The sequence below is a fragment of the Chionomys nivalis genome, chromosome 19, assembly GCF_950005125.1.
Source record: "Chionomys nivalis chromosome 19, mChiNiv1.1, whole genome shotgun sequence".
NCBI classification, from domain to species: domain Eukaryota; kingdom Metazoa; phylum Chordata; class Mammalia; order Rodentia; family Cricetidae; genus Chionomys; species Chionomys nivalis.
In genome coordinates this window covers 57,469,208-57,496,055 of record NC_080104.1, presented here as the reverse complement: position 1 = coordinate 57,496,055, position 26,848 = coordinate 57,469,208, and the positions used below count along the sequence as shown (strand labels likewise).

Genomic DNA, 26,848 nt, shown 5'->3' with positions numbered 1-26,848 from the left:
AATTTTATCTAATGAATAAAAGCCAGTGCCAGTCAGCTTCAGAGGATTTTAGGGAATGCTTTATTTTTCTAGAAGTTTAATGGTGTGGCATCCTACCAGATCACATGAGACTTGGTAGAGTCTGTGGTTATAATGAAATTCTGTGTTAATAAAGTTTGTTGAAATAAGACATAATTTGAGTGAATACATATAAGCCTGTAGAAGTAATTAATTTTCTTTATTATGCCTCTAGAAGTAATCCATGTTACATTAACGAATAATCTCAGGGGCCGGAGAGATGGCACAGTGGTTAAGAGAGCTGGCTGCTCTTTCAGAGGACCCAAGTTCAGGTCCCAGCGCGTACACGGCAGCCATCTGTAACTCTAGTTCCAGATGCCCTCTTCTGGCCTCCCTGGGCACTTCTTCCATGCTTTGTTACAACACACATGCATGCAAAATACCCACACACATAAAATAAAAATAAATAAGTAATCTAAGGCCCCCAAAAGAATCTCAGTTCATAATAAAAGCATCTATTTACATTTTTCTGCATTTTTAAACTTGTGTGTGTGTGTGTGTGTGTGTTTCTGCACTCACACGTGACACAGCCTGCATGTGGAAGTGGGGAGAACTTTGGGATAATTTTACTAACTCCCATGTGGGTCTCAGGAATCAAACTCAGGTGTCCAGGCTTGCTTAGGCCCAAAAGGCCTATCTTAAGTGCTTATTTGTATGAATGATATTCGTGTGATATGTAATGTGGAAAAAAAAAAACCAAACATCTCTGTAGTCTAAGATATCAGGGCTCAGTGTTATTTACTAAGTATTGCTAGCTGGAGGTGGTGGTGCACACCCGTGATCTCAGCATTCGGGAGGTGGAGGCAGGAGGTCAGATGCTCAGAGTCATCCTGTGTTATAGAATGAATTCAAGGCCAGTTTGGGCTACATGAACTTAGGTATCTAAAACAAAACAAGCAGAAACTTCTTGGTGATATTCAGCTAAGTGATACGATATCTGGATGAGGTTTTAATTCAGGTAAACCTCCCCAAAGAAGTCAGATTGGGGTCAGGGAGAAGAGTTTGAAATCTCGACATCAGCATGCTATTTGTCATTCTGATCCCTTTTCAAGGGCCGTCTGGTTAGCTTTAATGGTCAGCTTGTCACAGATGCATCTAAGTGGACAGCCTCAGAGGCCTTGACTAAATCAGAATGGCCACAGGTCTGGGGGAGGGATTGCCTTGGTTGCTAATTGATTTAAGAGGGCTTAGCCCACTGTGGGCAGTACCATCCCTAGTCAGGGGCTCTTGAACTGCGTAACAAACCTAGCTAAGGATAAGCAGGCCTGAGTGTCATCTAGCAAGTGGCATCGTTCCTTGTTCCTTCTGTACCTGTTTTTGGCTGTGAAGTGAGTTCCTGGGTGGGAGCCAATGCTGTGTGGGATAACAAGCAGGCTTCCTGTTTGGTTTGATGGATTGGGAGCTGGAGTGCAAAGGCAAGTCAGTTCTTTCTTCCTCAACGTTAGTATGGTCAGTGCATTTTATCACAGCAACAGGAAGGGAGAACAAGGGTTAAGTTACAATCCATAAAAATAAGCCACAGCTACACCCTAAAACCCACTCGAAGTATAGCAGTTCATGCCATACAGCCCTGTCACCCACCCATCCCGCTTTCTCTGGATCTGAGTTGATGGCTTTGTAGGTACCGGGTCTTCATTTCTCCGAGTCTTGATGGCTGACCTTGTGTGGGAGACTCTGTCTTAGCACTGTAGGACCCAGGACTATCTCTCTGCCTTTCCGTGGTGAAGCAGAGGGGATGAAGGGAAATCAATGTCACTATCGGTTCACTTGCAGCTTTGCAAGCCACGCTGTTTGTGCGACATCCGGAAACGGGGAAGCTGCTGGTTAATTTTGACCCTAAAATTTTGGAAGTTGTGCGTGAAACAAAGTGCATGATAAAGATGAAGCTGGATGTTCCAGAACAAGCGAAGAGGCTGCTGAAACTGGAAAGCAAACTGAAGGCAGACAAACTGTATCTGCAGGTAAGACGAACAGCGTCTTTTGTTGATTTCTTTTGCCTTTTTTATGTGCATGTTTATGAGTGTGTGTGCATGTGGGTAACAGATGTGGAGACCAGAGATTGACCCCCAGTGTCCTCTTTAGCTTTCCGCCTCACCTCTGAACTCAGCTTTCACAGACTGGCTAGACTGGTTGGCCAGTGAGCTCTGGGGACTCACCTGTCTCTGCTCCTCGGCACTGGGTTACAGATGAACATGGCCACACCAGCATTTTTTCTTTTAAATGTGCCTGCTGGGGATCCAAACTCGGGTCCTCATACTGGTGTGGCTTGCACTTTTTGTCCAGCCCCTTCTGGTTACTTTTGAAGGAGGTTTTTGGTGCAAGGAAAATGTATCCCAGCAGGCTGTTATTTTCATTTCCGAAAGATTCACAGACCCAGGAGGCGGTGGCGCACACCTTTAATCCCAGCACTTGGGAGGCAGAGGCAGGAGGATCTCTGTTGAATTTGAGGCCAGCCTGGTCTAAAAATTGAGTTCCAGAGCAGCCAGAGATATGTAGTCTGAGACCCTGTCTCAAAAAAGCTAAATCCAACCAGCCAAACAAAACATTTGTTTGCCTATTTGTTTGTTGGGTTGTTTGTTGTGATGTGCACACACACACACACACACACACACACACACACACATGAGCATGCTTGTGTGAGCACAGGTACCCACAGAGGCCACAAGGAGATGTTAGATCCCTTGGAGCTGGGGTTCCATTTGCGAGTCACTTATGAGGGGTACTGGATCAGAACCTGGATCCTCTGCAAGAGCAGCGAGTGCCCTAAACCAATGAGCCATCTCTGCAGCCCCGTCTCCATAGGAGTAAAATACCAGCTTTATACCAGCTTTCAAACAGCATAAAGATGGGAGTCGGAAAAGAGAAAGAGAGTTCCAGAACTCACTTGGACTTCCAGGTCCTAAGTGATGAAGCATCAGGTTTAACAACGCTTTGATTATAATTTTATGGAGCAAGACTATTAAATTTAATATATTTAATACTGGGTACTAATAAATATAAATTATGAGACAGGAGTGGCTATAAAATAACACAAATGGAAAGGATTCTCCAACATTTTAGGATAAAATGAAACATTCTAATTTAAGTTCACTGATGAGTAATGTAAAATTTAAAACTATGAGCCAGGTGTGGTGGCGCATGTCTTAGCCTCAGCATTTGGGAGGCAGAGGCAGGAGAATCTCTGTGAATTTGAGGCCAGCCTGGTCTACATGAGTTTCAAGGACAGCCAGAGCAAATAGTAAGACATCATCTCAAACAAACAAACGAAGCAAAACCAAAGTCACAGTCAAAAGCAGCATGAAAGAGAGTTAAGTGTACTCAAGAGGCTGACAGTGGTTCTCAACCTGTGGATCATGGTCCCTTTGGGGGTCACATATCAGATAGCCTATGTACCAGATATATACATTAAGATTCATAACAGTAGCGAAATTGCAGTTATGAAGTAGCAACAAAAATAATTTCATGGTTGGGGGGAGGTCACCACAGCATGAGGAGCTGTATTAAAGGGTTGCAGCGTTAGGAGAGTTGAGAACCACTGGGCAGGGGAAGCTGCCCAGGTGTTCAGTGCATCCTGCCCTCGTAGAGGACCACATTGGGTGGCTTAAAACTGCCTGCACCTCCAGTTCCAGGTCATCAGACACCCTCTGCTGGTGTCCACAGGCACCTGCACTTGTGTGCACATGCGTGTACACAGACACATCTGTACACATGACTAATAATAAGTAAAAACGTCCATTGAAATTTAGTGCATGACTTCAGAGCCATGTGAAACAGAGCAGGTAACGTCAGATTTCTTTGAAAAGTAAGTGAAAATGGCAAGCTAGGAAATCTGTGGGCATATATTTTGGGGGAAGCAGGAAGATATATAAATATAAAGATAATTTTTTCATCAGCATTAGTCATAGCAAAAGACCAAATACAAATCCAAGAATAAAGAACTGAATAAATATGGATTATAAGATGAATACATAGAAATTAATGGAACCACTGATGATTAAATGAGAAAAAGGATTCTATTTGCTTGGGCACAGAGAGGATTAACTTCCTTTCATCAATAACATAATAAGTCAATATAGGACTCTTCCTGGATCTCACAGGGAAGATGACAGAGAATCTGTTCTTTTCAATGTGTCTTTACATTCAAATCTTTTGGTTTAATTAAAGTTCATGTTTGGGCATAAGGACAAGTTGACTCTTTTGGAAGGAAATAAAGAGTATCAGGGAATATTGCAAACTTTCATGCTGCTACAAATTATAGCAAATTAAAAGTTGGTTAAGATGTAGCTTTAAGAGGAACAGCAAACAGGGGCAAGTGTTGGGTGAACAGGATCAAAACGGACATTGTATCTATCTATGAAGTTCTCAGAGAGATGGCGCAGAGGCTAAGAGCACTGGCGATTCTTACAGAGGACTGGTTCAGTTCCCAGCACCCATGTGGTGGCTCCCTGTCACCTATAACTTCAGTGCTTGGGGACCCAAACCCTCTTCTGGACTCCCCAGGTACCTACATGCATGTGGTGCATATGAAGACAGGAAGGCACATATAAAATCACAAGAGAAACAGCAAACGTAAAAGTTTCCCTACACGGCTCTTTTGTTACCATTATTTCTCCTTGTTGTGTTGTTTTGAGACAGAGTCTCAAAGCTCAGCTGACCTCAGACTCACTATATAGTTGAGAATGACCGTGAACTCCTGACCTCCCTGCTTCTACCTCTCCTGTCCCACCATACCTGGTCAAAACAGTTTTGTATTCAAGTAACAACATTATTGAAGTATGATTCCTATACCATACAGTTAATTCATTTAAGATAAACAATCAAATGGTTTTAGCATCTCCATAGAGCTATTCTATTATCACAATCAGTTCTGGAATATTTTTATCATCCCCAATAGCCTTCATTTCCCACTTCCCCTCCAGTCTCCCTCCTACCCTGCAGCTAGACACTACCACTGACATTGTCACTGTGGACGCTGCCTGCATTGGGCTTTTCCTACCAACGGAATCATAGGACATGTGGCCTTGTGTATGTAGCTTCCTTACCTAAACTGAGCGAATTCACATGGCTTCGTATGTCAGGGCTTCACATTCATTCCACTGTACGATTCAACCACACTTTGGTTATCTGCTTGTCACTTGGTGCTGTGTGACACTCTTCCTGGGGACTGTGAACAAAGGCTTGCTCCCCAACCAACCACAGACTGAAATAAGGATATCACCAAACTCTAACTTGGTGAACCAATGAGTTTTACTGTGGATACTTAGAGGAATATGGGGTGAGGGGTTGCGAAAAAGAATGGCTCAATTACAGCTGCATCACCAAAGCCCACCCCAGCATGGGTGACAGATCGTGACAGCCGGAAACCCGGGGTACATTGCACACCTCGCAGGCAGATCAACAGGTTGGAGAGTCTTTTCTGAGTAGCTCTGTTGGTCTCAGTCTCTTCCAGGCAGCTTGTCTGGTGTAGTGATTTTTGTTGGTGCTCTAACAAATAAAGCTTTCCTGAAGATCAGAGTGCAGAGCTAAGCCACTAGTTAGCCATAGAGGCCAGGCAGTGGTGGCACACACCTTTAATCCCAGCACACAGGAGGCAGAGGCAGAGGACTCTGTGAGTTTAAGGCCACCCTGGGCTCCACTAGATTGATCCAGTCTCAAAGAGAAACAGAGCTCACATCTTTGATCCCAGCACTTGGGATCACAGCCTTTAATCCTAGCTCTAGGGAGGTGATATGGCTGGGAGGAAAGAGGAATATAAGGCGGGAGGAGACAGGAGCTCAGATGTAGTCTGAGGATGCAGTCTAAGGATGCAGTCTGAGGTTTCATAGAGAAAGGATCGCCCTTTGGTCTGAGCATTGGTAGAGGTAAGAACTCTCTAGTGGCCTTTGTGCTTCTCTGATCTTCAGCATTAACCCCTATATCTGGAATCTGAGCTTTTATTATTAATACCAGCTAGAATTCGTGCTACAATCTAGTCTGTATTTTTCAGGCAGTTCAATTAGTCTCTGGTTCTTTCAGATGGTTGGGCGGGTCTGAGAGGCTTCTGGGCAGTTTGATGAGTCTCTGACTCTTTCAGGTGATCTGTGTTGTCTGAGCCTATCAGCCGTCCTTGTAGTTTATGTGTGCCTGGAGAGGAAAGGACCTAGTGAATCTGGCCAGTTTCAGGGAGTTCCTGAAGCCTTTGAGTTGTTTGCTTCCTGTGCTGAACAAGCTTCCCTGCAGGGTGGAATATTTCACCTCATTCTAACCACCTGTTCTTAACACACTTCCCTCCAAAATGAAAGGATTTAATTTTGGGAAAGATTGCTACTCAACAGATGGGCATTGGATCTGTTTCTGTTTCGTGAATATTTGCACACAGTGTTTGACGTAGGAACATCTTTTACTCTCAGACTTCTGTCTACACAAGTGATGTCACTAGGTTTCATTAATTTGTTAAGCCCACATGAAACCTCTGGAAGAAGGAGGCTCTTCTCAGAAGTGACATAGTGACACCATCACTTTACCTCTCTTCCAATGAGTGAGGGCGAGTCTGGGTTTGCTACATCCTTGATGTTACTTGTAAGCGCCTGTGCTTTGCATCTGTGGCATTCTGGCTTGGTATTTCCGTGTGGCTTGGATTCAAGTTTCCCTGGTGACTAGGGATGCTCTGCATCTTTTCATGAGCTTATTAACTGTCTGTAGGTTTTGGAGGTATAGAGTTCTGTCATAAAGTTGTGTTGCCTGTTCAGACCCTTGGCTCATTTTAAAATTGGGTTGTTTGTCTTTTTAATATTTGAGTGATAATGGGTCTTTGTAAATACTAGCGTGTTATCAGATATTAGATTTGTTTTTTTCCCTCGAATTTTGCGGGTTGTTTCCTTTTGCAAATGATTTTTTTTTCTTTATAGATGAGGTCTCAGTATACAGCTCTGGTTTATCTAAAAGTCCCTATATAGAGCAGGCTGGTCTTGAACTCACAGAAACCCTCTGACTCTCAAGTGCTGGGATCAAGGGTGTGCGCCACCATGCCTGGCCACCGATGCACTTTGAAATAAAAGCATTTTACATCTTGATGATGTTCAGTAATCTACTTTTAAAGTTTGTTTCTCGTATTTTCATTGTCCTGTTTGAGAAATCTATGTCTTAATCCAGTGCCACCGAGATTTATAACTCTTCTTCAAAGAGTTTCTGATCTTAGCAAACCAGGATCTAATTGTTATAGAACCCTCCACCCCAGAGGGACATTGGCATCGTGGTGATGGTGCGCTTGACATCAAGTTTGGGTGACATCATGAAAGCCGAAGTTGCTTGCTGAGTGTCCCGGCTTAAGGGAATCAAGAACTCTGAAACCATTCATTAAAACTGAAGTTGCTAAAAAACCAGTCAAGCAGCTTCATTCCACATCGCCCACCACACCCTGCAGTAAGTTACAGACCTGCCCAAACTGGTCACCGTGGGTCTCTAGAACTGTAACGGCTCGGCTGTTCTGGTTGTGTGGCTCTGCTGGATTTATTTAGTTTTAAGCAGCAGGGGCTGGAGCGATGACTCTGCAGTTAAGAGCACTTGATGCTCTTGCAGCAGCAGCAGCAACCATCTGTATCCAGTCCTGGGACCCAGCACCCTCTTCTGGCCTCTCTGGGCACTGCATGCACATGGCATACTGTCGTAATGCAAGCAAAAAACGCCTATACATATAAAGTCAAAATTAAATCTTTAAAAAAGGAAAATATTAAGAATCAACTATGATTTTAGAAGTGAGAGTTTTTAAAAGGGGTGTGTGTGTGTGTTTGCCTGTGTCTGTGTGTGTGTCTGTGTGTGTGTGTCTGTGTGTGTGTGTTGTGTATGCCACTTGTGAACATGGGTGTCCAAAGAGGCCAGGAGTGGGCGTTGGAACCCTTGGACCTGGTGTTGCAGGTATTTGTGAGCCAACCCACTTGGGCACTAGAATGCGAACTCTGGTCCTTAGCTTGAGTAGCAAGCTTGTTTAACTACAAGCCGTGTCTCCTGCCCTAGTAGCATGAATATGTTTTAATGGGTCAAAAGATTAGGAGCTGTGGCTGGGAGCATGCTTGTAGTCCAGCACCTGGGAGTGGAAACAGGAGGATCAGGAGTTCAAGGCCAGCCTAGGCTACTTGAGACCCTGTCTTAAACAAACAAATAATAATAAAAAGGACAAAAAGGGGGCTGGAGAGATGGCTCAGAGGTTAAGAGCATTGCCTGCTCTTCCAAAGGTCCTGAGTTCAATTCCCAGCAACCACATGGTGGCTCACAACCATCTGTAATGGTGCCCTCTTCTGGCCTGCAGGCATACACACAGACAGAATATTGTATACATAATAAATAAATAAATATTTTAAAAAAAACAAAGGACAAAAAGATAAAAATGTGTAATAACAGATACCACAAAACGATGATTATCCAGTTTCACAAAATGAAGAGAGAGAAGCAGCGGATGTGGAAAAAGGAGAATCTGTGGAGTGACATGAGCACATCTGAGTTGAGAGGAAATGGACTTGTGATTGACAGCTTGTGAGAGTATGGTCAGGTGGGGAAAACTCAGGTGCAACGAAGCCTTTCTGGTGTGAGCCAAAATGTGGTCATTGTCTCACTATGAATTAAAGTAAGCTCTGCTGCTTTGCCTTTGTACAGGGCCTCCTGCAATATTACGACGATTTATGCCAGGAAGTGCCTTCTGTGTTTGTCAATCTCATGACCCCGAAAATGAAAAAGGTTGGTGACGCCGGCGGCTCATATTGATTTCTCTCTCTCTCTCTCTCTCTCTCTCTCTCTCTCTCTCTCTCTCTCTCCTTCCCTCCCTCTCTCCATCCGTCTCTACCCATGGGATGATTTCTTGTCTAGGTTTTGTTACCTTTGGGAAACGAGTAACTGTGAGTTGTGAGTGCTCTGTGGGGATTTATGGCTGCTTCCCAGACCTCCGAAGATGATTGAAAGCAAAAGGCATCTCTATTAGGTGTAATGGTGGGGGAATTTAATTAAGGAAGTACATCACCCAGTATTTCCAAGTAGCAAAAGAGGCTCCCCTGGAAGAGATGCCCCTGAGCGATGGGAGACGGAACCTTTTTGCTCTTCCTAGGTGGAATCTGTGCTGAGGCAGGGTCTCACCATCCTAACGTGGTCATCGCTGATGCTGGAGAGCTTCTTCCAGGAGGTGGAGTCTGTCTTGGATATGTTCAACCAGCTTCTAAAGAAGGTAAAAACAGTCGTCTTCCAGAGACACAAGCTAACACTCGAGATATAAGCATTGGTTTAATCACACCTGGGGGCCCCTTTTTAAATCAAACCCGGAGGTATGGTTTGGGCTGGAGAGGTGGCTCAATGGTTAAGAGTGAGTCCCACTCTGCAGTGGACCTGCGTGAGGTCAGTCCCCAGGACCTGTGCCTGGCTGCTCACAACCACCTGAAACTTCATCTTCACAGAAACCTGCCACCTCTGACCTCTTTGGCCTCCTGCATTTGCATGCAGATTCCCATGCAGAAACACATACATGTAACTGAAAATGCAGTACATCCTAGGAAAGGGTATGAGTGTTTTTCTTTTTTTTCCAAAAGAACATCCATTAGATAAATGAAAGAGTTATGTTTTCTGCTTTACTATTTGAGTCATTTTCCTCCTGGTTATCTTGTGTTTATCCCTGAGTTTCCCTTGCCCTCAACAGGCCGAAGTGAAGCTTCACCTGCACACTGTAGTTTAAGCTAGGATGCTTGAAAGCCGGAGCGATGGCTCAGGGAGGGATAAAATGCTTGCTGTGCAAACATGAGGACCTTGAGTTCAAATCCCCAGTTCCCACATAAGAAGGCGAGCGAGTGTGGTGGCCCACCTCCACTTCCAGCACTTGGGTGGCAGAGATGGAGCCCTCAGGACAAGCTGGCTGGCTAGAGTAGCCAGTTTGGCAAAGGCACACTCAGAGAGATCTTGCTTCAGTAATCAAAGTGGTGTGCAATGGAGGAAGACACCTGACATCAACCTGACCTTTTTGCAGACACACAGACACGTGTGTGCACACACAAACATACACACACACACACGAACATAGGAAGATGGTGGAGTGTCCTGCCTACAGTTTAACATTTACATGTGTCTGACATTGGCCAAATGACACAGTGGTCTAACGGGTGATGGCCTGTTGATTTCTCAGGTGTATGCTGCATAAAACATGCCCACCTCTGTGTGGTATCATGGTGTCGCAAACTCAGAGGCTTTGGAGCCAGCCACACATGGCCAAGATCCTCTGTTCTTTATTAGCTGCGTGATCTTCTGTTTACTGCCCTTCTCTGAGCCTTGGTGTCTTTATGTGGAAAGCGGGGGCATTTGTGCAAGATGGGGAACAAGGGGGTCAGGCCTACTAGCGGTACTCTGGCCCACGCCGCTGTAGACCCAGGTCACGGTTTCTTTGCACACATTTTCCTGAACATGTTTCTCACCAAATTATGCTTGACCCAGGCTGCAAATGTCTAGATTGAGTTCTGTAAATGGATTTATACCTACAGTGCATTTTGGGTAACAAGGTTTACGCTAGAGGGAAAGAGAGCTGTTTCTTATTTTTTATTTTTTGCATGTCTTCTTGCGGGTAGGTCAATGACCTCTGTGAAATGCATATTGACACAGTTCTGAAGGAGATAGCCAAGACGTTGCTGATCTCCTTGTCGGACAGTGGGGCTACCAGAGTGGAAGATATGCTGACCCTCAACGAGGTACGCATTCATTGTAGCAAAGTGTTGACTCACTGGCCTGACGTATAAATTCACAGTCTAAATGTGTGCACGCCTAAGTCGTTTTTTCTTTTCTTCCTCCTTCCTCTTTTTCCTCTTCCCCTTCCTTCTTCTTCCTCCTAGTTTTTGTGGGAAATAGCCTAAGTATCAAAGACTTAATGTGACTCTAGCTGCTCAGTCCAGGGCCATACCTAGCTATGACTTTAAACTGACGGCCTTGGAGCTCTTGGGACCTTGTCAGTGTTCCATGGCTCCTCCCTCTCAATCATCCATCTACTTTCCTTCATGCCTCCCCTCCCCTCCTCTTCCCTGTCTTCTGACTGCATCTTACTATGTAGCTCTGGCTGGCCTGGAACTCCCTGTTTAGACAAGGCTGGCCTTGAACTTACAGAGATTCACCTGCCTCTTGAGCACCTGGGATTAAGGACCTGGGCTGCCATGACTAGCTGCCGTTTTTCTTATGGTTTGGTTACACATGTTTTCTGTTAAGCCACTAAGGAACCTGGGACGTCTCCCCTTACCACACTCCATTTCCCAAGTCCGTTTGGTCTTAAAGCCAAGCTAGGCTTTGCCAGAATTTCTTGGATCACTTCTTTTCCTGTACCCCACCTGTTTCTTAGGTCAGGCCTTTAAGCTTAGCTTCACACTGTGGCCTGGCTCCTTCCCGGCTTCCATATCTGGCCATCATATCCAACCATATTGCCACTGTGTCTGATCATGCTGCTTTCCTTCAGTGGGAGTGGCATCCAGTCATCCCAGCACAAGATCTAAAAAGTTGTTGGAATTTTAAAAAGAGTGTGGGACTTTTAAAAGCTGAACTGGGTTTTATATTGTGATGACGTGATACCTTGGGAACAAACAAGAAAGAAAAGGTTATGGTTTACTAATGGTGTGGTTGTGTGTCAAAGCTGGCAAGGGGTAAATTGTGCTGGTTAACTTGTCACAAGGTTAGCTATATCTGGAAAGAGGGAATCTTAACTGAGTAATTGCCTCCATCAGATTAGCCTATGTGCATGCCTATGGGGCATTTTCTTGATTAATAATTGATGTGGAAGGACACAGCACCCTGTGGGTGAAGCCCTGGGTTCTATAAGAAAGCAAGCTGAACAAACCATGGGAAACAAGCCAACAAGCAGCCTCTCCTGATCTTAGCTTCAATTCCTGCCTCCAGTTCCTGCCCTGACTCCCTCAGTGATGGATCGTGGTAGGAAATGTAAACCAATACACGCCCCCAGGTTGGTTTGGGTCAGTGTTTTTATTGCAGCAATAAGACCATATCTATCTCATAAGACCATACCTGTCTATCTCTTCTTGCAGTTCTGGGGATAGACCCCAGGACCATGCTAGGCAGGTACCCTACCACTGAGTCCCTCTAGTGACTTTCAGGTGGAATTAATCATAGCTCTAGAGATTAAAGTCATAATAACTCCGTGGTGTCTTTAAGGTGTCTGAACATTAATGGTGATTTGTCTGTTTAATAGACATACACAAAAGAATGGGCTGATATTCTAAACCACAAGAGCAGGCACGTGGAGGAAGCTGTGAAAGAGCTTATATCAATATTTGAGCAAATCTACGAAGTTAAATATACCGGGAAACAAGCTAAGCCTGTGCCAGGTAATTCCACTGGGAAATGTTTGCATCCCAAGAGCTGTGGATAGATTCCCCCATGGGTACCTCCTGCTAGGGAGAGAGCAAGGCTTCAGCTTCCCTCAGGGAGACCAAATGTTCGGGATAATCCACACTGTTGGCACAAACAGCTTAGACCCCACGAGCTCCTGGTAGCACTTAGGGAAGAGTGGGGTCCTTGAAATCCTAGTTTTAGGATGCCAGCCATTAGCCAGGTCTACAAACCAGCCTTCCTATAGAGAGACCACTCAGTCCTGCTACGTAGTTATTTCTCTCTCTCTCTCTCTCTCTCTCTCTCTCTCTCTCTCTCTCTCTCTCTCTCTCTCTCTCTCTCTCTGTATATTCTAATATCACTTTGACCATTTGACTCGTTTTACTTTTTTTTAAACACCTAAAAGCAAAATCTCTAGTTTTCTTGACTCTGAAAATTCTAATTTGACAAGACTGTGTTTTAAGATATCCCTACCTACCCCAGCCCTTTCTGCAGAATCAGCTGTGTGTTCCCACTTAGGAATGTCTCAGGGGTTCAGGGCAGAACTAAATGCTCTCTTAGGTCAGAGTAGTGGCAGCAAATACCACGCCACAGTGTATCCCTCCCACCCTTGATTCAAGGACGACGGCCTGAGGAGCTTCACGTCCTTTTGTTTTTAAAGGTTTCTTTATTTTTTATTTACATACATGTGTCTTGGTGCGTGTATGTCATGTATGTGGTGGCATCGGATCCCCGGAGCTTGAGTTATAGGTGATGGTGAGCTGCCTGTCATGGGAACTGAACTCAGGTCCTCTGGAAGAGCAGCGGATTCTCCTGAGGGCCAAACCCTCTCTCAGCCCTGAGCTGTCTGTCTGAAACTTCCAACTCTGTCTTAGGGTGCTGAGGTTGTCTGACTGGGGATGAGAGATTTCCTCATCTTACCAAATAATTTTTTTGTGTGTGTTTCCTGTTATACAAATGTTTTAGAATTTCTAATTTTGCTGAAAGAACCCAAGGCCCCAATGATTCCGGTAATTCTCTGTTCGTAAGCCTAAGTCACAAGCTGTGGAATCTGAACCTTTTTTTATGAGGGCTGTGTGATTTTAACTTCCCTACGGGGATTCTGCATGTTCTGCTTCTGGATTGCGGTTTAAGAACATGGTTTTAGGTTTGCTGAGATTGCCCTGTCATTGGACAAATTTGCGATGGAAGATTGGTTTAGTAAAAACAATTTTTTGTTTTTTTTGAGCTCTATGTAAGAACTGACTGGGCAGAAATTTGTAGTTGGTGGTTTGGCTCTTTAGTCTCAGAAGGTTTTGTCCTTGTCATTCAGAAGCCCTGATTGCCCAAGCGCCTGCTCTTCCCAGCATCCTCTGCTCAGGGCTACAGTACAAGGCTGGTTTCTAGGCCTCTGACCAGACTCGAGGTGTGCTGCCAATGCAATGCCAAAGGGCTCTGCCTAGTGGAGGTCAGAGGTCAGCTGTGTTAGCTAAGTGCCAAGGCACCTCAAGGGGAGCAGGCATTTTTTCAGTGAGATGGAAACATTCCGGTCAGAGATCCCATTGAAGTAGTATTATGAGAAAGGAGGGACAGAGGGAAGGGCCTCCAGACAGAGAGCCAGCCACTGATTGGATGCACCAGGCCCATGAGTTTGTCTTTGTAACGAGTTCCCTGGTGTTCTCTATAAGGGGTGAGACCGCTCGAGAGCAATACCTGGAGACATCTTTTGATCGGTACACAGTGCTGGTGGATGCTACTGGCTTCTAGGCCGAGATGCTGGAAACATCTTCCAGAATGGCCCTAGTAGCAAAGGATTGTGGGCCAAGAGTGTCCACATGCTAGCCCAGAAGCCCTGATCTATGGAGCGCTCACACAGCGTGGGTGGTTTCCCCTTAGCTTCCCACTTAGCTAGTTCATGTCGGAAGTGTCCAAAGCACCCAAACGTGAGCTCATTCCGTTAGAATATTCAGGTGTCAATGAGTGACTTAGGTAGATCTTTGTGCAGCTAACTGTCTTACATTCTTCCTTACTCGTGTGCGCGTGTGTGTGTGCATGTGCGCGCGCGCGCGCATGTGCGTGTGTGCTGGGCCCATGTGGAGGTCAATGGTCAATCTCTGATGACTCTCCCCAGGATGCTGTCTACCTGGTTTAAATTTTCTAAAATTACATATATTTTGTGTGGGGGACAGAGGGTAACGTGTGACAGTCTGTTTTCTGTCCCTGCTGGGTGGACTCCAGGAACAGAACTCAGGTCATCATGCAGCCAACAAGCACCTGTGCCCACTGAGCCACCTCACCAGCCCATACCTGGGATTTAAACATCTTTTAAAATTTTTTTAATTTTAATTTTTATTTTTGGTAGCATCTCTTAGTGGCCCAGAATTCATCGATATGGCCAGGTGAGCTGGCCAGTAAACCCCAGGTATCCCCCTTTCAGTATCTCTTCAGTATTGGGCTTGCAAGCATATCACCATTCTCAGCTTTTTTTTTTTTTTTTTTTTTGGTTTTTCGAGACAGGGTTTCTCTTTTCTCTGTAGCTTTGGTGCCCGTCCCGGAACTAGCTCTTGTAGACCAGGCTGGCCTCGAACTCCCAGAGATCCACCTGCCTCTGCCTCCCGAGTGCTGGGATTAAAGGCGTGCGCCACCACCGCCCGGCCATTCTCAGCTTTTTATGTGGATGCATAAACCAGATTCGGGTCCTCCCCACTGTTTTGTTTTGTTGTTTTTTCCCCCTCTGAATTCTAAATGCAAAGATGGAGTATATTGATGGAATATATTTTTAGTTGAATAATGTGTCTTTTGAGATGGCTATTTTAAATTGAATTCCTAGTAGAAGGAATATAAAAGAAACCTTAAATAACATTTTTTTTCTGAGAACTTTTTTTAAAAATGAAATTTATTTTTTTAAAAAAGGAGCTTCTTGGGCAGTTAAGAGCACTGGCTGCTCTTACAGAGAACCCAGGTCCTGTTCCCAGGATCCACATTGCAGCTCACAATGGTCTGTTAATCCAGTTCCAGGGTTTCAGCACCCCCTTCTGGCATCTGCAGGTACTGCACACATATAGTGCATGTACAATCCCACAGGCAAACCACCTATACACATAAAATAAAAATGAAGAAAAAAAAACAAAGAAAAGCGCTTCCAAATAATCCAGGCTTGGTCACATAGGATAAGTGCAACTCTAGACATTCAAGTGTTACTTTTTTTTTGTCTTCTATGTCCAGAGCAAAGGAAGCATGTTGTTTTTGGAAGTGAGACAGAAGAGGGCGATAGCCTTGACTATGAGCCTGAGGCAAAGGAAGTTGACACCAATGACAAAGAAGATGAATTTAAAAAGGTATTTATTGTGGGGTTTGTGTGTTAGTGACTCAGTGAGATTGTAGGTGGAGAGGAGAGAGACTTGTGTATCTCCTCTGCTCATCCCCCACACCAGGCATTGAGAAACCTCACACTCAAGTTTCCATATGCATTATCGAATATTGAGCAAGCCTGGATTTTTCAAACACACTTTCTTTCTTTGCAATTCTGCTTTTGGGTCTGCCCTCACGTGGCTTGCTAGGCTGTTTCTGCAAGCACTCTTTCTTTATGCATTAACAAATACATGTTATGCGTTTGTCTAAAGAAATCCAGGCAAGCAATGTAGGCTTGAATTTATTCCTCCGGTGTTACTGAAATTGCACGGCTTATTTTTCCTCACGTGTCACTTTCAATATTGAGCCGTTACTTTGGGGACATTAGGAGTTCATTTCTGGGATTAAATGTAACATGATTTCTTATTACAGGAATGTAAGGAGGTCTATGCGTTCTTCTCTCATCAATTACTGGACAGTCTACAAAAAGCAACGCGCTTATCTTTGGACACAATGAAACGGAGAATATTTGTTGGAAGGCAAGTTGAAAATGTTTATATGTCTGATAAACTGCCTGTAACAGTGTAATTCAATAGTATCTTTTATTATTTATCTGTTGGTTTATTTTTGATAAAGGGTCTTTAGTATCCAAACTATGTAGCTTTTTCTAAATAAACAACTGATAGTATATATACATATATTATTATTAACATATATACATACATATATTACATACATAACATACATATATTTTTATTAACGCCATGGGCAAACAGACAGCAGCATGGAGGGTGATCTGAGCAGTTCAGGCTCCAGCACCAAAGACAGCATGTTAGGGGCTTGGAGGAGAAATCAAGACCCGTATGGCAGAAGGATGGAAGGGTGGGGGAGTGGAGGAGGGTGGGTGGGTGTGGGGTAGCTGGCGGTGGGCAGGTGTTTCTTCTGAGAGGTCTCTGGGGGTGGGGGCCGTTTCCCAGCCTGAGGCTGGGAAACCGTGGGGAGCAGGCTGTGTGGCTCCCTCTTGAGGCTCTGGTTTCTGGAACAGGATGGAGATGGTGATGTGCTTCTCTGATGCCTTTTGGCTGAGCAGCTCTCTCGTATGTGGGGAGCTTTTCCTGGCTCTCAGGTTGCGCCCTTTGTATCCTGACCCCTCCTGTTTTCCTGGGTCTCACAGGAAGACTGAGTTAGTGCCCTCTGAATGGTTAGAAGGAGCTCTCTGTGTGCTTTGGGGCTTTCTCTTTGTGTCTTTATCTTCCTTTCGGTCCCCACTCCCCTCTGGTGCCCCTACACAGACGGGTGTTTTGTCCCAGTGACAGCATTTCTTGCATTCAGAAGGAGAAAGAGAATGGGAAGTGGGCATTTTTCAAATAATCTTGTCTAGAAGAGCAATGGCTGTCGAGGCCGAGGCCGCTTGTCAGACTAATTCTCACTCTGTCTGTGGGCCCGTGTGTCTGTCTGTCCACGAGTGACATTGTTTAAAAAGCAGTTTCTGGAAGGCTTTGACTGGGAAACAAGGTAATAACAAATTCAAGAGACAAGTGGAAACAAAACAGTTGTTAATAAACCGTTCTGTGGAAAGGAGCACCAGCATAGTGAAAATACAAAAATGGGCTGGCGTGCTGATTTGGCCCAAGACGATAGTTTTTAAAGCCCCCTGATTGTAAAGTTTCCTGTCCTTTCTCCCTACAGGCCAGGACTTGTCCCTGTTCCAAATTCACCATCCTTTTATTCAGGATATCAAACCTTAGCCTATGAATAGCTTTTGGCTTGGGACTGCCCCTTTTCTGAGGGTGGGCTCTGTTACAGAACACCTGCAATTGTCCAGCTCTGCAGCTGCCAGCCTCCACTGGTACAAGCAGCAGCAGCCAGACTCAACAGTTGAAGGGAGGGTTATTGAGGGTGAGGAGACTCAGACACACACAGACACAGAGAAAATGTCCTCCGTAAAGCCGAGGGGACTCGGGAAGTGACAGAACCGGTCTTCTCCGGAGGGCTAGGGGTTAAAAACCTTTGAAGGCTTTTCCTCCCCTACTTGAGGGCCGGTCAGTTTGAAGACAGCTGGGCCCAGAACTGTAGTGTGACTGTCCCATCCAGCCTGGGCCTTGTTGGGCCAGTCCGTCAGCAACTGGCCTGCTGGTGGGAGGCAAAAGCCTACGAGGCCTTTGTTCCAAGCTGCCACGCTTTTGTCTCAAGTCAGGAGGGTGAGGAAGACTCCGGCCGTCTTGGAAATTCACCACCTTTATTGTCTAGCCATGGCCCCTCCTCCTACCTGGGAGTCAGCCTGTCCTAGTCCCTCAGAAGCATGCCATTTAGTGACATTGTGTGATTAGTCATCACTGAGAGGAAGCAACACTCAATCCCTAGGAGATGTATGTGTGATTAATATTCTACTTCTGAGAATATCAAATTGATGCTTTTTTTTTAATTCTGTGCAGTTTATGGTTCTATGATAAATAGCATTCTTTTGGTATAATTTGGCATTTTAAAAGTACAGTACCCTGCCGGGCGGTGGTGGCACACGCCTTTAATCCCAGCACTTGGGAGGCAGAGGCAGGTGGATCTCTGTGAGTTCGAGACCAGCCTGGTCTACAAGAGCTAGTTCCAGGACAGGCTCCAAAACCACAGAGAAACCCTGTCTCGAAAAACAAAAACCAAAAAAAAAAAAAAAAAAAAAAAAAAAAAACAAACAAAAAAAAAAAGTACAGTACCCTTTTATTGATTTCATCACAATTTCATACATGTAAACAATGTCCCACCCTCCCCAGGACTTCCAACACTCCCCCTTCCTGCCTTCATATTCTCTTTTGTTTGTTGGTTACCCCGTGAGTCTTTATGTTTTGTTTTTCAAGACAGAGTTTCTTTGTGTAGCTCTGGCTGTCCTGGAACTCACTCTGTAGACCAGGCTGGCCTTGAACTCACAGAGATCCGCCTGCCTCTGCCTCCCAAGTGCTGGGATTAAAAGCGTGCGCCACCACCGCCCCGCATATCCTGCGAGTCTTGTCAGTGCTAACTATGGGATGCTGACTGCCGTGGCCGGCTTGATCTTATGCAGGTCTGGCGCAGGCAGCCACAGGTGTGGAGAGTTAATGTGCCGTGGTCACCTCACATCCAGGACAAAGCATTTCCCAGCATTCCCCACCCCCCAGTCCTTACATTCTTTCTGCCCCCTCTTCTTGATGTTCCCTGAACTTAGGTCTGGGAGTGGGTAGTGGCATTTGCCTTTCTAGGATTAAAGATGGTTTTTATTTTTAGGATGGAAACATACAGAGTTAGAAACAGAAATCCAGGCTAACGTTCACTGTCTGTTCATTGCAGCCAGGGGCGGAAACGGTCAGAGGATATCATATCCTTTATAAAAACCGAAGTGCATCTTGCAATTCCTAATGTGGTAAGTCTTATTTTTGGTGATATTTTGGTAATGTATTTTAAAAACACAGTAGTAGGTGAGTGTTTAGAGTGTGAGGCTTGGGGGTCCCCAGCATTGCAAAAGTAAGTAAATAAATAAAATTAAAATATAATTCTGTATGAGAACTGGACACTTAGAGTAAGACCTTAGTTCGGTGTGTTTTTATTTTAATCTACATTAACTTTTATTTTATTTGTGCGTGTGTATGTGTACACATGAGTGCAGCCCATGGGGGCCAGGAAGGGGTGTCAGCTCCTCTGAAGCTGGACCTGAAGGTGGTGTGAGCCACCCAGCATGGGTTCTGGGAACTGAGCTTGGGGCCTATGAAAGAGGTACACTTTCTTAGTCCCTGAGCCTGTAAGTAGTCTTGAATAAAAATTAAAATAGAAAAATGTCACCGCTTATATCTATTATTAAAACCTTTGAGCCGAGATGTAGCTGAGGGGTAGAACATTTGCTTCGTGTATAGAGGGGCACTGGGTTTGATCCCTAGTAACCCACACATGCATGCATACACCCTACTTCTAAGTGCTCATGGTGTGTTCCAAGCTGGTGTACGCGTGAAGTCTAGTCTGCCATCGATTAGCAAACAGGAATCGCCCTACTGTTTTCTTTAGACATAAAATAAAAGCACCATAGCCGCCACAGTCCCTGTCCCAAACCCAGTGTCACGAGGCACCTGAGTGTCGTAGGGCGGAGGGAGAGGAACCTGCATACATAGTATCGTGACACCCCTGCGGTTCCCAGTGGCAGCTCAGCTGCGCCTGCTGCCTGGGACTCCAAGCCACACGGTAGACTTGGTGCCATCAGGAACAGCCTGTGACCCTCCTGACACCATACCCCGCAGTCTGACCACCTAGAGGAGAGCTTTGTAGTTGACACATTTCAAAGACTCAGACGGAGTCGCGGTGCTCCAGCTCGTTCTGTGGTTGTAGTCCACTGGTGTGGACTCCTTGACCTTGTGGCCAGCGGCGGTGGGTAAAACTGGGAGATCTCTAGGGCACCGGCTGTCGGCAGCACCTCCTGGCACAACCCTTAGCAAAAAGCAGCCGGCCGTAGGCTCTGACTGCACATGGGAGTTGGATGGCTAGACTAGGGTGGGTTGGGAGGATTGCACATGGGCTGCATGGGCTGCTCCCCCCCTCCCCCTCCAGGTGATGGTTCCTAGCCTGGATGACATTCAGCAAGCCATCAACCGCATGATCCAGTTTACCCTGGAGGTCAGCCGAGGAGTGGCACACTGGGGCCAGCAGCAGGTCAGAAAAATCAAGTCCATTCCCAACAGCACCTCTCGCACCGCCACTGACCAAAACCACCCAAGCACAGGGAAATTGCTGAAGAAGGAAGAGAGTACGGAAACCAAAACACCCCGGTAACCCAACATGTGTGTGCCTGTGAGTGCAGATGCTCACAGAGACCACAAGAGGGCACTGGATGCCCTGGAGCTGGAGCTACAGATGGTCACCGCCTGATGTGCATGCTGAGAACTGAACTTGGGACCTCTGCAAGAGCAGCAATTGCTCTTAATCACTGAGCCATCTCCAGTCCCCACATATATGTGTGTGCATATATATATATATGTGTGTGTATATATAAATTATGATTGTAATATATGTATGATTGATATCACACACACACACACACACGCAATCATTTCTTTCTAGCTTTGGCCCCAGGTGAACAAAGGTTTGTAGTTTCATCCCTGTTCTGTAGTAATTGTGGAAGGAACCTCAGCACTGACTCCCCTTTCAGCAGCCTGGGTTCTCTCATAACATTTTGGGCCTTTCACCGCTGCACGATGGGTGTTAGCCCCAAACTGCTAACAAATGTCTTGAAACATGAAGGAATAAGCAGATGTGCTCTTAATGTTTTTATATCTGTGCACCCTGCATGTGCCTGGTAACCACTGAGATCAGAAAAGGGCAGAGTTCCCTGGGACTGGAGTTTTAAAGAGTTGCAAGCCACCACGTGGATGCTAGGAACAGAACCCAGCTTGCTCTAAACTGCTACGCCGTCTCTCGAGCCTCAGCTGTGGTCTTCTATGCAGCTAAGTTCTCAGTCATACGGAACGCTGAGCTACCGAGGCATGCCACAGCACCAGTCAGCTAGCCGATCAAGTTAGCCCAGCACCTTGTGTTTTATTTTGCATAAATCTAATTCAGTAACAGAGCAAATGGAATCACAGGCAACTCGGTAAACACCATAGTTCTAGTCCACGGAGCAGTTGTGCAGGAACACGGGCCCTTAATCCCACGGTATGCCGTTGCAAGGGAGAAACTGGGAGCCTGTAATTTCACAGGAAGGCTCATGCTTTTTACTTGTCGAAGTCGGCTTTTCTTTTTTTCAAAGTGCTGCATGGGCCAATCAAAAGCCAATAGCCAGTCCTGGTGGCACACACCCATCATTTCAGCACTCATGAGGGAAGTAGCTATAAGAGGGTCAGAAGTCAAGGACCTCATCAGCTATGCAGCAAGTTCAAGACCAGCCTGGGCTAGTATGAAACCCTGTCTCAGAAAGAAAGCCAGGGTAGGGTAGGGAGCAGTGAGATGGCTCAGCAAGTAGAGGTGCTTGCTGCCCAGCCTGACAGTCCACGGTCAAGCTCCAGAGTTCACATGGTGGAAGGAGAGAATTGACTCCCACAAGTCGACCGCTGACCTCCATGGTATGGTGTACCTGAGAAGACACACACACACACACCCAAAAAATAAAAGTATTTGGGACTGGTGAGATGGCTCAGTGGGTAAAAGTGCTTGCTACCATGTTTGACAGCCTGATCTCTATTCTTGGGGACTACTTAGTGGAAAGAGAGAACTGACCTTTGATGTTGTCATCTTGACTTCCAAGTAAATAAATTATATATGTAACCAAACAACACACACACACACACATTTTTTTTAGAAGACCCCCGTCCATATTGCAGTTGATAGTATCTTCAAGCTAAACATAGATCTATCTACATTGAAACATCTGCTTTCAGGGTCGTTTGAAGAAACCATCCCTGCTAGGAAACTGAAGAACTTTTATCCTGGGGTGGCTGAACACAAAGATATCTCCAAGCTGGTCCTCCTCCTGTCTTCCTCCGTGAATTCTCTCCGGAAGGCGGCCAATGAGGCCCTGCAGGACTTTCAGAAGTACAAGACTCTGTGGACCGAGGACCGGGATGTGAAAGTCAAGGTGTGTTTCTACTGATTGTGGGTGTTTGTGTTTGTTCATCTTTGACCCTTGAGGGGTGTGTTTGTATGTGTGTGTGTGTGTATGTGTGTGTGTGTATGTGTGTGTGTGTGTGTAGATGGAGTAGGGGTGGAATGAAGCTATTGGGGATAATGAGAGGACTCTGAACACAGGGCAAGAACCCAACAGGAACTCCAAGCATCTAGCTCTTGTCTCAGTGATGCCCTGAGGCAGTTGACAGCAGCGAGGCTCTGGCAGGACTAGAGCCATATACCTACTCCCTCATAAAGTCCCAATGACAAAGTGCATTTCGCTCCAGAGTTCCCCTTGGGGAACAAATGAGTTTATGTCCTCATGGAGCAACCCTACAATAGCTGCACCGTGAGAGGCCGTACCAGCACGGGTGATCCCTTCCTCATGGGCTATGCACATGAAGCCACCTTTCTTTTGCCTTTCCAACATGTTCTCTGTGTCCCAAGAGACACGTGTGTCCTCAACGTCATGGGCAGTTCGGGCAGACTTGCATCCGGTTGGGTGGGAAGAGTAGCTGGATACTTGGTGAGGGTTCTGTGACCCTTCCTGCCCTCTCCTTCTGTGAGGGAAGGCCAGCAGTCCACCAGCCCAGCTGTGAGGATGTGTCACAGCCTAGCCCAGGTCGTACACAGAGGATAGCCATGCGCGGTAGAGACACAGCGAGGCTACTGAACCCAGACTCGCCAGTCCCAGTGTCCTCACTCCTTCAGGCCGACCTGTATCCTAGGGCCTACCAGGATAGCCATTGGCTCACAGCATGGGCAAGTGGACAAGTGTGCCTGCCGCTGTTAGGACCCTCCCAGGACGAGGGGAAGGCAATGTGGCATAGGCAGTATCCATGTGCACATGCATGACTGGATGGCCCTGTGTCTTGGACCACCCAGTCAGGATGTGTGTTGCCATGTCAGGGAGCAGAGAGCTGAACTATAATGGAACTAAGGAAGGGTGTATAGTGCGGCTCCCTGCTGTGCTCAGGTGTGCCTTTGGGTGTGAATCCACTGAACCCGTTCCGTTGGCTCAGATGAACACTGCTTCCTTGCAGAGAGTCTTAGGGTTCCATCTCCCTGTAGGGAATCCCGCTATAGAGAAAGTGCAGTTCTCCATCCTAACTGTTAAAGGTGTGTGTGTGTTAGACCCCCAGGACTGAAGGAAGCTGTAACTGTTGCCTTACCCGACAGGAGTTTTTAGCCAACAACCCGTCCCTGACTGAAATCAGATCGGAAATTCTCCACTACGCCACGTTTGAACAGGAGATTGACGAGCTGAAGCCCATTATCGTTGTGGGAGCCCTTGAACTGCACACGGGTAAGGCCAATAGTGTTACTGGCAGGTCACGCACGAGTGCGGGTTCAAGGGGACACTGAGACGGATTGTTGGGAGTAAGGAGTTATTAACAGACAGACAACAGCATGGTAGGGTCTGGGAGGAGGGAATCAGGGCCAACGGCCCCCTATCTTTAGCTCTCTGAGGATAGGGGAGGTTTCATAACACAGGCCCCAGCCAGGCTCTCTGATTCCAAGGCAGGAGGTAGGGAAAGGGTGGGGAACAGGATGCATGGCCGTCGGTAGCTGCTTTGACACAAACTCACCTCTGTAGGCACCTGGAAATCTGGTAGCATCTGTAAGAGGGGAGGGCTGCTGCAAGGGGGTGTGGCCAGACTGGAGTCTAAGAGTTATACAAAGTAGTATCTTATTTTTGCAAGGCAAAGATATTTTGCTTTGGATGGAAGGGACATCAGGCTATGACCCATGAAATGGTGTTTGACTCAGCAAGCAGCTTTGGTATAGTAAATGCCAAGTAGTTCTAGGCCACTCATATTCTCCCCCCCCCCTTTTCTTTTGTTTTTTTCTAAGACAGAGTCTTATCTGAATATATAGATGACCCTGAACTCCTAGTTTTCTTGCTTCTATCTCCTGAATGTTGGGATAACAAACATAAGCCACCACACCCAATTTATGTTAAAATATAAAGCTATGGGGTTGGAGAGATGGCTCTCTGGTTAAGGGGATATATTAGTCTTGCTGGGGACCCAAGTTTGGTTCCCAAGGACCCATGTCAGGTGGCCCACGACTGTCTGTAACTCCAAATCCACAGGGTCCAATGCTCTCTTCTGGCCTTTGTGGGAACGACTCTCATGTGCACATGACCCCTGTCCCCATACACATAGGCATAATTTAAAATAAGAAATTTTTAAAAAACGAAAATGAAAAATGTAAACCACAAAATCCACAATGTGCTGGACCTTCAGAATGGACTAGGGCCAGGGGACAGTGTAGGAGGCCGAGGCTGCACTTCCTCTCTGCTCCTCCTGTCTTCTTCCAGACGACTGTCAACCCCCCCTCCACCCCATCCCAACAAAAGGACTCTTCAGATCGGTTCTTATAGGTCTGTGTTAGCTGGGATGGTCAGTCAGGGCAGAGTCATGTCGTCTAGATATTCTAACCACGTGGGTGAGACTGGAGTAGAAGAGAAGGAGAGCTAGGGCCACGGTTTGCTGGGAGAAACAGCGGATTTCATTCCCCTGAAAGGGGCTTCCCTAGAGGGAACCAGAGGGAATAAGCGGGGCCTGATGGTAGTGTGTAGGGTGTTCAGAGCAGTGCATGGCTTCCCAGCAGTACCATCATTTAGAGACTCCTGCACAGACTGTCACATCCTTTTCCCGCAGCCAGATTCATAGGAGTGCTCTTTGAAATCTAGTAACTTTCCAACACGCTAGCAGGCTAGGCACGCTTCAGGTGACCAGCAGCCACCTGTGGTCAGTGAATACTGAAGGGAGCAGGATGGCTGAGGTGCGGAAATGCACAGCACACACAGCAGGCCGTTTCAGAGCTCTGTTTACATCTATCCTGTCCTCACCAGAGCCAATGAAGCTAGCCTTGTCAATAGAGGCCAAGGCCTGGAAGATGCTGCTCTGTCGCTATCTGAACGAAGAATATAAAAAGAAGATGTCAGACATGATAACATTTATCAACGAGTACTTGAAAAAGTTGTCCAGGCCCATCCGCGACTTGGACGATGTCAGATTCGCCATGGAAGCTCTGTCTTGCATTCGGGACAATGAAATTCAAATGGACATGACTTTGGGGCCCATTGAAGTAAGAAACGGTTATATCTTGCTTTCTCGAAATGCCTTTTAAAAATAGAAGCAAGCTTTAAAAGAGTGATTCTGTAATACATTTCTTCATCTGGTAGATGGAATCGTCTTTTCTGGTATTGATATCTTTGGGGGAATTCTAACGACTTTAACACCAACCACTTACAGAGGAATATTAGCATGCTTTATTGGGTTAGACAATGTTCAGTGTTTGATAGAGACACCAACATGTTATGGGAAGGTATCGACTGCACCCTCTCGTATTAATTCTGCTTTGTTAGGTGAGTTATCCAAATAGCTTTAGCTTCATAGATCCAGTTGTCGGTCTTGCTTACACGCATACACGTGCCATCGGCGGGAGAACCATGAGAGCCCGTGTAGACTCGGTACTCACCTGCCGGAGCTTAGATGAACAAAAGAGAATGTCAGGAAAAGCATTATATTCTTTTCCCATTACAGCAGTGGTGAATTACCAGACTGTAAATTCTCCGTGGCGTAAGACAAGCTTAATGGCTTCCAGGTGTACCCATTTATTACTTGGTCCTAGAGCTTGTTGGGGATGTCATGGTTTCCGCTGTCACGCGTATTTTATAGCTAATGGTGTTTAGAACATAAACTCGTTTTGGCTTTAGTGATGGAGGGGACCACTCTGGTTTCCCATTCAGAAGGCATGCTCCCATGTAGCTTACAGTGTGTGGGGAACTGGTCCTCACACTGCCTCCCTGTGGTGCCCGTGTTAGTTACGGCTCTAAGAATCCATCATGGCGGGGAAGCATGGCGGCGAGCAGCAGGCATGGTGGCAGGAGCCACCGGCTGAGAGCTCCCATCTTCAAACACAAGCACAAAGCAGGGAGAGCAAACTGGAAGGAGGGGAAAAGCTTGACACTCTCAGATCCCTCCCCAGGGGACATGCTTCCTCCGGCAAGACTCTGTGTTCTAAACTTCCCTAAAGAGTGACGCCAGCTGGGGACCAGGTATTTTAATACCTGAGCCTGGGGCAGCCATGTCTCACTTACACCACCCAAGTACCCAGTGCTGGCTGCTACTGTATGCTTTCTGAGCTCCTGGCTTGAACAGAGTTTTATTCTCTTTGGTAACTAATGGTTCACAGTTTTGCTACCTTAAAGATTTTAGTGTTTGGGAATTTGGGATGCTGATGGCCACCTGTCCCTCACTATTTAATAAATTGTCATACACTTAGCTACTTCAGCCAACGTTCTTTGGTAAATCCAACTGCTAATCCATCCCGTGACCCATTCTGGTCTCCGCTCTCCTGAGTGGTCACACAGGCCATTGAGCTCCACTCCTATAGAGTTAACCCCGTCTATGTGTATGGGACACTGTCCCTCAGACCATTGTTCTCCATTCCTATAGAGTTAACCCCGTCTATATTTCTGGGACACTGTCCCACAGGCCATTGAGCTCCA

General features: G+C 46.1%; 1 protein-coding gene across 2 annotated transcripts in view; it reads left to right on the top strand.

Annotated features, from left to right (window-relative positions):
* Positions 1 to 26,848, top strand: part of Dnah8 (dynein axonemal heavy chain 8) — a 225,873-nt gene that overhangs the window by 37,980 nt on the left and 161,045 nt on the right. The window contains exons 14-26 of one of the 2 annotated variants that reach the window (XM_057794553.1): positions 1,831 to 2,018; positions 8,686 to 8,766; positions 9,131 to 9,247; positions 10,629 to 10,748; positions 12,248 to 12,383; positions 15,592 to 15,704; positions 16,150 to 16,256; positions 18,545 to 18,551; positions 19,037 to 19,105; positions 20,278 to 20,473; positions 22,101 to 22,297; positions 23,506 to 23,632; positions 25,187 to 25,422. In XM_057794553.1, coding sequence (XP_057650536.1) covers positions 1,831 to 2,018; positions 8,686 to 8,766; positions 9,131 to 9,247; positions 10,629 to 10,748; positions 12,248 to 12,383; positions 15,592 to 15,704; positions 16,150 to 16,256; positions 18,545 to 18,551; positions 19,037 to 19,105; positions 20,278 to 20,473; positions 22,101 to 22,297; positions 23,506 to 23,632; positions 25,187 to 25,422 — 1,694 coding nt within the window. Of the gene's footprint in view, positions 1 to 1,830; positions 2,019 to 8,685; positions 8,767 to 9,130; positions 9,248 to 10,628; positions 10,749 to 12,247; positions 12,384 to 15,591; positions 15,705 to 16,149; positions 16,257 to 18,544; positions 18,552 to 19,032; positions 19,106 to 20,277; positions 20,474 to 22,100; positions 22,298 to 23,505; positions 23,633 to 25,186; positions 25,423 to 26,848 lie in introns of both variants that reach the window. The other variant, XM_057794552.1, reaches the window with a different exon arrangement.